Raw genomic sequence first — 13,312 nt, 5'->3', positions numbered from 1 at the left:
AAAAAAGTGCAGAAGAAAAAGAGATGTCCTTAAAGCACTGCCATTAAGTGGGTAAATGGATGTAAGATGACATTCAAAGATGAAAGACATAATTTCTTCTTCTGTAAATACACTGTCAATTCAGGAATTTCACTTGTTGTGTAACAAACGTTTGGATTGTACAGAAAGAAACATGGTAATTCACTTTCCGTGAGTTTCTGCAAAAAGACCAGCTGTGTATAGACAGGATTATTAAACCAGGCCACTGTTTTTCTAGTTGTGGTTCACAGAGTCCCCAAAACATTGTAAACTCATTCTAAAAGACTCACAGAGCACACCAAAAGTGAGTTCACTGGCTGTAGCTTCGATGTCCTGTTCAAAAGTCTGCAGTTCCACTACAAAGGTTGAATTGAGTTGCAAATATAAAGGCTGCTGTTTTGGTCTGACTGCTAAGGTTTACTGACATCTCCCTTTACAAGTCCCCAGAAGGGGGACTAGGGTCAAGGATGTGTGTATATATAAATATATATACATACATATATATATATATATTTATGTGGGGATTTGTGGCATCAGTAGAGCTGATTAAGAAATAAAATGTGAAGTTGAGATGGAAGAATAAGAGAAGGAACGAAATGATGTAGTACAAACACTGAACGGAGACGGTATCAGGAAATGGGACATACCAGGCATGACAGGCTCAAGATCTGACACGAAGAAGTCTGATGGGTTCTGCAATGGAAATGCAGACAGTGCATATGCAGAGTCAGGGTGTATTAAGATCAGGCAGTTAACCTTACCCCTTTAGTAAAGTGTTACTACATGAACAACAGCAGTGGAAACAGAGAAAGAAAGAGAGAAGAAAATGCATCTTATTCCAACTGAGATTCTCAATTATTCATTGAACTCCTTTCTCCAAATCTGAACATATTTTTCTTGAATTCTTGTTTCTTCTTTTGTTGAGTCAGAGCACGCATCTCTGCAGTCACACTGAAGCCTTTCCTTTCTGCTTGAAGAAATTAATTTCCCTGATCATAGAATGGTTTGGGTTGGAAGGGACCTTAAAGATCATCTAGTTCCAACCCCCCTGCCATGGGCAGGGACACCCTCCACTAGACCAGGTTGCCCAAAGCCCCATCCAACCTGGCCATGAACACTTCCAGGGAGGGGGCATCCACAGCTTCTCTGGGCAACCTGTTCCAGTGCCTCCACACCCTCACAGTAAAGAATTTCTTTCTAACACCTAATCTAAATCTACCTTCTTTCATCTTAAAGCCATTCCCCCTTGTCCTATCACTACATGTCCTTGTAACCAGTCCCTCTCCAGCTTTCTTGTAGGCCCTCTTTAGGTACTGGAAGGCTGCTCTAAGGTCTCCCTGGAGCCTTCTCTTCTCCAGGCTGAACAAGCTCACCTCTCTCAGCCTGTCTTCACAGGAGAGGTGCTCCAGCCCTCTGATCATCTTTGTGACTCTCCTCTGGACTTGCTCCAACAGGTCCATGTCCTTCTTATGTTGGGGGTCCCAGAGCTGGATGCAGCGCTCCAGGTGGAGTCTCATGAGAGCGGAGTAGAGGGGCAGAATCACCTTCCTCAACCTGCTGCTCATGCCTCTTTTGATGTCTCCAGGCTTACAGACTTACATGGATAACCTTTGTCACTGTAGTTTCTGAATACATTGAAAATAGAGCCATTTTCTGTATTATGAGATTAACACCTTTGGAGTGACACTGAACAGAGACTTTGCAACATCAACAGTTCTAATACAGTTTCTGTGAATAGCTAGATAGATATGTGTATTATTAACTTATGGTATGTCATAGAATGGCTTTATTGTGCATAGTATTTCCTGGGTCTGGATGGTGCCCTGGCATTTATTCATTGGTCAGTGCAAAGAAAGCAAGCCAGACCCAACTTTTACCTATTCTTATACAGCCTTTCCAAAATCCTTTGGGATGAAAGCCATTAGCAACCTTGTCTGATCACAGTGCTGACCTGCTCTGTGCAGAGAGTTGGACTAGAGATCTCTGGAGCTCCCTTCGGACCTGAGCTATCCTGTGGTTGTATGATTTGCTCCCTTAAGAAAGCATGAGATGCAACCAGCCGTTGTCCACAGCAGTTGCAATACTACCATTTTTAAATGCATGGAAGGAAGGAATGGGTGGGTGGAAAAGAAGAAAATTCTAGTACAGCTCGAAGTGAGGTCAAATTCAGGCCTTACAAGTTAATGTAAAAACAGCTCCCTGCCTTGAATTATTTCTTACTGTTTGGTTTTTTGTTTGGTTTGTGGGTTTGTTTTTGTTTTGTTTTTTTTTTTTCCTATTAAAGACAATATATTCTTGGAAGATAAAAAAGGTAGAAGGAAAACTGTTGTGGCAGAACATTACACACGGATCAAAATGATCCTGTGTTTTTGCGAGTCATGAAAGAAAATGCTTTTAGTCAAATATCTGAAGGGAATCAGAATGGTGATGGTTATGAGAGCGCTATGCAATATATACACAGTATATGCCCAAGATAATGAGTTAAAGATGGAAAAAATATAAAATCTAGCTGATGTTCATTTAGATGCCTTACAGAATATTTGATGGTTTTTAGTTCACATTTTTTCTTCTGAATAATTTATTAGATATTCTTCCCTTGGGTTTTCTTATTGGTACTGTTGTTTTTCAGGACTTTCACCTTCTTCAAAGCAAGCTGTTAGTCAACAATTTTTAGGTCTCTTGCTCTCCCCTCTGTTTAAAATAGTATTAAAAGAAGTTAACCCAAATAAAGTACTTTTGAAAAGAATGAGTGTTAGGGAGTCCCCACCAGGAAGACCTTGTTTTTTCTGACTTAATGCAAATTCAGTTTCTTTTGTCCTGTGTCCTCTGTCTTTATACGGTTCAGTGGTGCCACCATTCCAGTCTGTCATCAGGGCCACATTCTGACCTCACTAATATTGGTGTAAATCCAGAATAAATCCACCGGTCTCAGTGGAACTGCTCAGATTTACACAAGGAATCTGAGAGCAGAATCTGGCTGTAGGCATTTGTTCTGCAGAGACAGAATAACCATCTTTTATTAATATTTCACAGCAGTCTGCAATTGAAAACAGTTGTCTCTCTCTCTTTTTTGTGGGGGTGGGGAGATTATTGGCTGAATCCTGTTAGGGAAATCCTACAGGCTATTTTTAGCAGTAAGCTCTACTGCTGCATTGTGGTATTGTACCAAGCACATGTGCTGTATGACCAGCAGCCATACATCTGAATTACTTGCACATCCTAAATCAATTTAGGTGCTTGCAATAAATTAAAATGTATATTTCAGTCTTTTCTTAAGTCAATTAATTCTGCTAGAAATAAATTTTACACTAATTGGTGTGAATATCTTACTATTTAAAACTTTGGAGGAGATGTTTCTGCATGCAGTACTGACCTGACCTGATTAAACTGATTTGTGATTCCGACAAAATAATTCACATACAATGAAATTACATTTTTAGTTATATTCTATTTTGGGAAAAAATACTAGTGCACTAAGAAAGGGATGTTTATGTCAACTAGAGGAGGCATCCTGAATACACAGTTTCAGCATTTCACTTCAAAACCACTGTTTAGTTGCAACCCTGATATAGGTCATCAGAAAGTGTCATTATTACGTAACGTCTTGATTCTGTATAATAATAACATAGTAAAAGATATATCTATTATTTCTACTAACTGCAGTTTGGACTGTGCAAACCTAACCCTGCAGGGAGCATTGATAAAATAAAACAGTCATTGGAAGAATGGCAGGCAGGAGATACTTTCAACTTTCAGCTACTTTTGTTAACATTTAACAAGTGTTTCCATTCAAATCCATTGGATATAACTGCCTACTCCTCCTAAGAGTTTCTGAAAGTCCTGATGCGTGTACTTTTAGCATCTAAACACCATCTCTGTTGGGCAGGGGGATGGGAGGGAAAGTTTTCTTATCTAATGGTATAACGAACACTGGCAAGCTGTACAGTCTGGGTATGCAACAGACTGTAGAAGTTAAAACTTTGAGTGCCAAGAAAAGGAAAGCAAAGTATGTGAGCATGCACTTATTTCCGTGCATACTTGGTATTTCAAATAACTTCTAAGACCTGATGATAGAGCAGCAAAGCTTATAAACGGTGCAGTGCAAATAACTGCAGAGAAAGGAAATTATTAACTGCTTTGACAACGCCAGCAAAGATTTTAAGCTACATTAGTTTATTAGCTCCAGATTTTCACTGTTTCTTTTTTCTTCTTTAAAAGAAAACAAACCAATAAAGTAAATACAAGAATTTATTGCTAATGAACTATTTTGTTTGTTAACTAATCATTTAGTATAAACTTAGTCATGCTGCACATAAGTATTATTGCTGCTTTCTCCTTATGCTAAACATGATTGTTCTATTATCATTTTGGCTTAAATAGCAAGATCCCAAAGGATCAGTTCTAAAGTGCATGAGCTAAGAAATATGGCAGCATAAATATTTCTAGAGCAGCATAATTTCTGGCTGACTTCTAACTGAATTATCTCAGAACCTTAACTTTGCTTTGCCCACAATGTATAGAGACTCTTATTCACTAGAGTTTTTAAACACTTTATTAAAGTTCAATATCCATTCAAGAATTTTGCTGAATAAGGGCAGTATTGAGCATGTTGTTGAATCTGGACTTTAATTTTGTCTTTTCTTCACTGGCTGACTTTTCAGTAGCAGGCTAACACAATTTTCCCAGAACTGTGTTGGCATCCCCAGTAGTGGTGGCACATAAGAAAGAGGTTTTGAATGTCAAGTTTTGCAGCTTGAGAAATTGTTAATTTGAGTCCTTTTCAACTGTGAGGGGAAGAAAAATCCAAATGTTTCACAAATGAAAATGATTCACAGGGTAAGGAAAATATTTTTTGTTCCAGAAATTTCTGAAGGGCAACGCAAACAACAAGTAAATAAATAATCTCTTTTTTCAGCATTTCAGACTTGGCTTGAAAGCTTTGAAAACTGAGTTTAGCTCGAGCCTACTTGCTAAAATTTCTCTTTTGCTCCCAACACACAGCTACAAAGCAATGTGATATTGATAGCTGTTCTGTATAAAGTTGTTGTGTCCTTGGATAAATGAGCGTAGAAAATTCAAAAGGAACCTTGCATTGCAGTCTAACAACAGGATTTGGTCCTAATTGAGTAGTGGGTGGAACTTTTCATTTTAATGAAACAGGACTTTGGCTGCCACTGCTACAATCTCTGAAATTTTCATCTGAGATTCTTTGAGATCTGGAATTAATATAGTATTAGTTAAGCAGTACAAATACAGAGTGGCATTGTCATTTCAAAATTTATTTTAAAAGGTTTTTCTGAATTATTTTCCTTACACTGCTATCAATATATAGGCTTTTCTTGTCATATATAGATTGATTAATAGCCTTAGCTGACCTTACCCACTAGAGAAAGAGAAAATAAGTGATTCAATAATAGGACTGATCTTTTTCTAGCCATAAAAGCTTTGACAAGACACCACTTTATCTCCTTTCTTCTTTACAGTTAATTGTGCTTACTAGTATAATTTCTTTAGAATTCATTTTTACTTCGTCAGTAGCACCAGATGTACCTTTTAACTCAAAATTCAAATTCTCCCGGAGTAAAGGGGAATTAAGATCCAGAATTTTCATCTTGCTGTTACTGACAAATAAGACCCAGTTGTGCTATAGTGTGCATGGCATGCAAGAATATAACTTGCAAATTTTTCACTTACTGTTTCTTATTGTGCTGTCTTTGTGCTGAAGGTGTTGTGTATGACAGTCTGATGCTGAAGCACCAGTGCATGTGTGGCAACTATGCTAATCACCCTGAACATGCTGGAAGGATCCAAAGCATCTGGTCAAGGCTGCAAGAAACTGGGTTGCTAAACAAGTGCGAGGTAATAAAAAATAAAGACCAGATACGTGACTTCTTAAAGTAAATGGCAAATTTATTAAATCCTAAATCTGTCTTACTTTTGTAATAGGAGTGTAATTTGTCTTAGGAATTATTTGGACTTAACTGACAATGTTAAAATAATGCATTTTAGGAAAGCACACTTCCCAATCAGAAAACAAAGCATTTACACAATGAAAGTCATTTATCCACATTCATCAGAATATAAAATCTGGGCAGGACTGTGTTCCTTACCTTGATATAGGAAGGTAGACAAGCAGTAGTCAAATGGCAAGTGCAGTCCTTTCAACAGCAGTTCTTAACTTTTTCAAGCAGCCAAGGACTTTACTTCTGTAGTAGCAAAGGACGCTGCTTTTTTTTTTTTTTTTTAAATGTAGTTTGTATCAGTCCATAAGCACATTGTATCGTGTCTTATTTCAGACTCTGAAGTCTGCGTTCATAGCATTTTCATTTGCCAGGTATACAACGTGTACCAAGTCAAAACTCGAGACATTCAAGAACAATCTTCTAGTGCTCTACCAGAGCAAATGTGGAACTTCCTTCTGCTTTGCTTTCCCTCACAAAATTGTGTATTAAAACATCATGCTTAAATCAAATATGGGCTCTGAGGTTCATATATGGCTTGGGTTACCAAAAAACAGCCTTTACCTACCATTCAGTGCTTCCTATGAGTCGTGCAGCACTGTCAACTTCTGCAGAAGCCTGTGGCAATTGAGAGTGCTTACCGCATCACAGCACAAGTTAACAAAGTTCAACACAAATTTGCTTGTTTTGCAGGATCCCAAAACTGCCAGGGCTCTTATGCTCTGTTTTCCTTAATTATTTTTCTTTATATACTTAGGCTTTTACAAACCCAAAGGACCTGGTACAGTAGGTCCCTTTGATTAGCTATTCGTGAGTGTTCACAAAGATTTTCTGCAGGTAGCCTAGCGTACTGGGCAGTGAGATACTGCAAGCACTAGAAATGGATTTGTAGTATACACTCATCTAACTAGATGGCAGCACTCTAACAGGCTAATTCTCATTTTTAGCTTTTAATCTTCAGGAAGACTTTCTTTCAGCAAAGCCCTTAAGGCCACATATCACATGAGTGGTTTCACTGGTGGGATCACCTACTCAAGGAGTAAGTTAAACATGTAGCCAACTGCTTTACTAACATAAGGCCTAGTTACCTTCCCGACTGAGGACCTGTATTATATAGAAAAGAAAAAAAAGGAAGTAAAACGCAATGTGCTACTATTTATTGCTTTCTTCAGTAATAAACAGATTATTGCTGAACAGTAAATTGTGTAGATCTGCAAAAGGTGTACATAGGAAAGATGGTTAGTCTGAGGTGCATGCAGCCCAATAGTTTCCTGGAAGACTTAAAGTTTCCTCTTACAATTCTGCAATTTCAAAAACTGAAATATAGCCTATTAGGTCTTGCAATATCCAGTGAGTGGGCAGAGAGGAAATAAGTCACTTCAAGTCAAATGGCTGGAATGTGAAATGAGCTGTCAAAATGTAAACTCTGATGATAAGACTTTGAGGAACCTCATTGGGAAACTGGTGCATAGATCTGGTATTTATCTTGATCTTCTTATGTAGCTAAAGACAGGATTATATTTGATGACGCAGTCTGTCCTTTGCTTCACTGAATTCTGTAGCACTTGCTTGACATCAAACATGTCCTTAAATCTGCTCACTTTTCAAAATAAGGAAGGCTGTGGTGATTCACTTAATTGGTGCTCTGATTCCTTAGAAAAGTCATTCAGCTGAATATATGACTCGTGTCACTAAAGGAGTGGTTATTGCATTATTCAAGAAATAATAGGCCACCATTAAGCTGCATTCTGGAATATACTACACTGAGGATGTGGAGTCAAAGCACCACAGGCAACTGCACTGCCTCTTTTACTGACTTCTGAATGCCCCCTCATGGACATTAGTATTTCTTAATATAATTTCTCAATATAATTTCCCACGGTTTCTGTCAGAAGGAGTGGGGAGATCACTGGTCAGCTTTTGCCACGTGCACTGCCTCATGCACCAAGCCTGAAGGGCAGCTTAGGAACAGCAACCTGCCACAGCCACTTAGGAAATCCTCTGCAGTAGCTATGAACCTTCTTTTTATCTCTTTTACTAAAACAATAATCCCACAAGAGGGCTGCAGTCCCACTGTTTGTCTGATGAGGAGTTTCAGGATCAAAGCTAGTTGTCAGAGGTAGCTCAGATCTTGTTACCTTGCAATGTGTGTATCCTTAGCCACTGGCTTGTGCCAGGGGACCCTCCTTATTTTCTTAATCTAAGAAACCCCTGTGAAAATGAACAGTCTATATCTATATGATCTGCGTTATCTATAGCAGGGAGCAAAATGTGGTTCCTAAATCACGTGGTGTGGATTAACCCCTCTCACGCAGCTCAGGTCTATGGCCCTGGAGAGATGACTGGCCAAATGCTCAGAGAACCGTCATCTCTAGTTGGGCATGGGATGATGTCAGTCATATATACCGAGCCAATACCACGCTTGCTGCAGTTAATAGATTGATCTATAGACTTAATCTATTACCTATATATATTGCTCATATGGCCCCTATATATAGCATTTTAAAAATATAACTTATTAAAACCATAACAAGGTTTAACTGAGGTACTCAAAGCTGTGTCTTCACTACAAAATAAAATGTGCCTGGGACTGTTCTCCACCACCGCGGCCAACTAGCATGGAAAGATCCATGTTCATACTACCAGGAATGCTCCTTGGCCCATGCCAGTGACCAAACCATGTCTGGGACTTGTTTGGGAGAGTGCTAGTTGCTGCTCAGCCAAAACGGTGTGAAGGACCACTTTAACATTTTAAAAGTACAGATGATTGCGTTCCTCTGCCTGGGAATGTTTCCTGGCACTTCTTAATTTACTGCTGCAGACACAGCCAAAAGGCCTTGCTTCTCCAGACTGTATTTTGTCTTACTAGCCATAGCTATTTGAGCTCTAGAGTTATTCAAACAACAGTTTAGAGGATTTCTGCTAAATTGAGAAACTAGTTCTAGCTTTCAGAATTTTTTTTAATCACATCACTCTTCCAAATAGATAGATTACTTCCCCCATTGGCTTCCCCAAGGCAAAGGAAAAACACATTCAGACCATAGCCAGCCCTGGAGAGCGGGATTTGAGAGACTAGTCCCTGACTGAGTCCAGAGCAAGAGAGTGGAGTAATTTCCCCCCATAGTGGACATTTTTATAGTCCTGGTATATGTATATTTTGCAAAAATAAAATTCAGGTACGATATTTTTGCATTAGTTTAAAACTTTTGTGTATGTTTACTGAAATACCTATGGTGTGTTTGTTAGAAGCTGACAGATGTAGAACAGATAATTACCAAATGCAACACCACCACAGGGCAGGTAAAAGATGCAAAGATTGACATAAAAACATCCATTACCTTTTTTTTTTCAGTTTTCTCTTGGTAAAGAGCAATGCATAGCTGCTCTACCTTTGGGACAAAAAAAGGACTGAATTATGTTTTGGTAGTGGTGTCTGCTTTCTACTTGTTCTAGGGAGAGGAAGTATTTATGTAACTCCTTTGGGGCCATAATTTATGCACACATGACTGACATTAGGCTACACTGATCGGCACAGTTTCAGAAAAGAAAAGAAGAATGTAGACACGGTCCCACTTTGTGCCTCCACCTCTACTTCCTGTAGAGACTGTGGTCCAGCAACATTTTTCTTTTCAGCCTGGAATTTGATCTGAATTTTGGTAGTTTTCTGGATTAGGGAGATATCTTACATCTCCTGCTGTCCACATCTCATGGACTGAAGGGGAGAGAAGGAAAGAATTTAAAGATTGAGAAACTTTTAGTCTGCCAGATCACATAGACTGAGATATGTGAAAAAAATTCCATAACACAGGAAAATTAGTCCATGAAGACACTTTAGGAGCAACAATTGAACATATTCAGGTTAAGCAGTGGAAGACGAAAACACATGAAGAGAATAAATGCATCTCTGTGCGGGTGCATGCGTGTCAGAGATATGCTTGCAATTCCCACATAATGGGGACAGAGCAAGTGATGTGAGTGTACTGACTGGCAAAAGATCCATGTTATCTGCGTGTATTTTTAAAAACAAGAGTGAATTTAACAGCTTTAAGAAATCCCAGAGAAGTAGGAAAAAAATCTGAAGACCTTGTTTACAAATGAGATATAGCCTAAGTGAATTTCAGAGACACTGTCTCCATACAAATAGCTGCAGTGAAGGCAATGGACAGCTTACACTGAGAGACCGAAGTGAGAAATATTCCTTAAGCTATGTGAACAATTCCTGTTAGTTTAGCAGAGAGAAACAGGTGGTGTCATCTTTGTCTTCTTGAATCTCTGACTGTGCAAGAGCTTAGTCTGCTGAAATTCTAACCAAAATCTTCAGGTTGATAGAGGTTATCTGTGTGAAACTTAATTGTCTATTTTGAACAGAAGACCAGACTAGATTAGACAGCCCTCTTTGACCTGAAATTCTGTGAAAGGTGAAAGCATTTTCTCATTGTGGGGAGAATAACCTTCTAGTTCTAGATTGATTTTTCAAAGCACTCAGGTGCAGTATTCTGCTTTCCTGAGATGTGTAATTGTCTCTGTTGATGAGGGAACTGCATATGTCAAAGAAAGCCAACACAAGAATTGTCATGCACATTAGAAAAGGATAACTTGCTTTCTACTAAGGATGTAGTAGATGGATGGATGTAGTATTCAAATCCCCCTGAATGAAACAAGTAGTGTTCATAAGTTCTCCTATGCTATTTCTCCTTTTGTCATTGGCTTTATGCCAGTTTTCTGCTTCCTATGACATTTTAGGCTTCTGATACTACTATGTCCAATGAAAATTAAGAAAGACACTTTAAAATAAAAAAGATGTGGATAAAAGTATATGTGTAAAGTTATACAAATTCATATGTTATGTAGTCTGATAACTCATGCCAGTGAGAACCAGAAACTATCGCTTTGCATAACTGAAGTTACATGATTCCAGATTCTGGCAACAGACTTATGTGCTTTTGTAGATCTGCTAAATCCTGACATCACTGTGTAAGAGGAATTGTTCTTAGCAATTATTACAGGTAATTTTTAATATCAATTAATTTTTTTGTCTGCGTAGAGCCTTAGATAGTTGGAATTTTAATGTTATTGAAAATGGCTTGACAGGAAGAGATGCTGCAAGGGTGGGATGAAAGGAACAGTAAATGAGGAGGTGGGAATGCAGAAAGCACAGACGTGCACACTGTTTACCCTTCCCTTTCCTCCTGCCATTTACTGTGTAAATGTGCTTGCCAAGGCTCAAGGTGAGAGCTGGAGAAGCTGTGGAGAAAGAGCAGCTCTGGGCTGTGCCTGCCCTGGCAGCTCAGCAGTTGGCTGCACTCTGAGGACCTCACTGCCGGGAGCAGCCTTGAGTTGGGGGTACTGCTCGGTGCTGTTTGGTTTCTGCACCAAAGCTGTCTCTGCCCTGGTAATATTGGGTAGCAGGTAGCTCCTTGGCAAAATATTTTGGGGAGGCCACCTGCAGACCCTACACTGTTCATGCAAATCACTATATTCCATAGGATATCACAGAGCTCCCTGTTGTAAGAAAAACAGCTAGCTGTGGGTCTTTTTATAGTTAAAGTGATATGGCATTTAATAGCACTTTAAAAAGAGTCAGGCAATTAACTCTCTAAACATCTCTTAAAGAGTTTTTGTATAACTTGTAGAAAATATATGACCAGAGAGTGAGCATTTTACTCAAGGTTCTTTGATGTGACCTTTATAAAATACCTCTTTACTTTTCTCATACATTTGTTTCAGCTGTCCTAAAAGCCAGCCTCCCTTCCCATTTTGCTGTAGAGCATTGAGTGTATAGATTTTAAAGTAGCTTATTAGAAACATAGGCCTTAATGAGAATGGATGAACGAGTAAATGTTACCAGTCACCGCACTTGCAAAGAAAAACATTTTATCTGACCCAGAAGAACCATTACAGAGTTTACTGACTCTGTGAAGTAACGTAATGTGCTGATTTTGATTGTGCAACTGTGTGTTAAAAGGATGTGAGTGCACCGCTACAAATTCTCATGTGAGACTGGAAGAGGCTTGAACAAATTAGAGATGAAAAAGGGTTTATTAAGTCATTTAGTTCTTGGATCATTCCCTAAAATGTTTTTTCCCCTGTTGTGTCCAGTCAAGTTTTAAACACTGCAAGAAATAGGGCTTCCACCATTTCTCTGAGGGAAATGACTTCCCCTGAGGGATGACTTCCACAGTCGTCTACATCTAACACTCAGGAAATTTTTCCTGATTAGTCAGAAAAAATTGCCACTGCTTAACTCCATATAAATTGTGCATGGTTCTTCTGACACGCCACCCCCACCCCACCCCCCCAGGCAGCTCCTTTCTTCTGCAGTGCACATTCTCTTTAATATTTATAATACTGCTTTCTTCTCCTAGTGAAGAGGTTGGTGTCTTCTGATGTGCATGAGTAGGCGATGGATATAATGAGAATTATAACTTAACCTCCAAGAAAACTAGAATTGAGTAGTATTTCTGTAACAGGTTAATCAGTCTACTAAAAATAGGATGGTCTATTTAGGTAACTTCTGTACCTGTTTCTCTATAGACCTTGACAGTCAGACAGGTCCACAATCTAAGTTGTGAGAGGTTTTGCCCCAGGTGTTCATAAGGACCGGCTCTGCAAAGAGAGTCCAAGACCTTAAAAATAAGGTGTTTTCTCTCTACGATAACCCATATCAACAGGAAAGATGATCTTGGGACCAGAACTTTGTTGACAGTGCTGTTTATTATGCTCAAACCTGAATAAAATCTGCTTCATGTTGCTGTGTCTGCAAAGGCTGTGCAGCACTAGCGGAAGCAGAGAAGTAAATATTTTTATGATGAGCTGTAACTCCAAATACGTACAAGGAACAGATCTGCTGAATAAGAAACTGTCCGTTTTAATCTTTTCTTCCTTCTTTCCTATCATCTTCCTTCCTTCCTAAACTGATTAAATTTCAATGGATTTATAGAAAGACATGCCAGATTCTTTAACACTGATTTAAATGGGGAGAGTACAGGCTGAAGAAACAGTTAAAGAGACAAACTCGGCTTGCAAAAATGTAAGGAACCAAGTGAGTCAGCATGTGTAACAGCAAAAATGATCCTGGGATATCAAACATACATTAAAAAAATAAAAAAAATTAGAAATATATTATTAAAGCATTTAAACTTTAATTTTCTTCTTCTCCCTGGCTCTCCTCACTGTGATCATGTTCTTCCTAGCAGCATAAATCACAAGTACTAGTAGTAATGCAAAAAACATTATTCCTCATTCAGAACACATCTGCAGCTTACAGGTGTGAATAAGTTTTTGCTCTTTAAACTAGAATTTTTCCAGCCAGCTTTCTTACTTAAGAAATATTT

At 38.7% G+C, this 13,312-nt stretch overlaps 1 protein-coding gene across 12 annotated transcripts in view; it reads left to right on the top strand.

Annotated features, from left to right (window-relative positions):
• Window positions 1–13,312, top strand: part of HDAC9 (histone deacetylase 9) — a 484,926-nt gene that overhangs the window by 343,398 nt on the left and 128,216 nt on the right. For all 12 annotated transcript variants that reach the window (XM_054816940.1, XM_054816933.1, XM_054816932.1 and 9 more), the window contains one exon: window positions 5,744–5,877. In XM_054816940.1, coding sequence (XP_054672915.1) covers window positions 5,744–5,877 — 134 coding nt within the window. The remainder of the gene's footprint in view (window positions 1–5,743; window positions 5,878–13,312) is intronic.

The sequence above is a fragment of the Grus americana genome, chromosome 2, assembly GCF_028858705.1.
Source record: "Grus americana isolate bGruAme1 chromosome 2, bGruAme1.mat, whole genome shotgun sequence".
NCBI lineage: Eukaryota > Metazoa > Chordata > Aves > Gruiformes > Gruidae > Grus > Grus americana.
The sequence above is the reverse complement of the archived record's forward strand: the minus strand, read 5'-3'. Positions and strand labels throughout refer to the sequence as shown.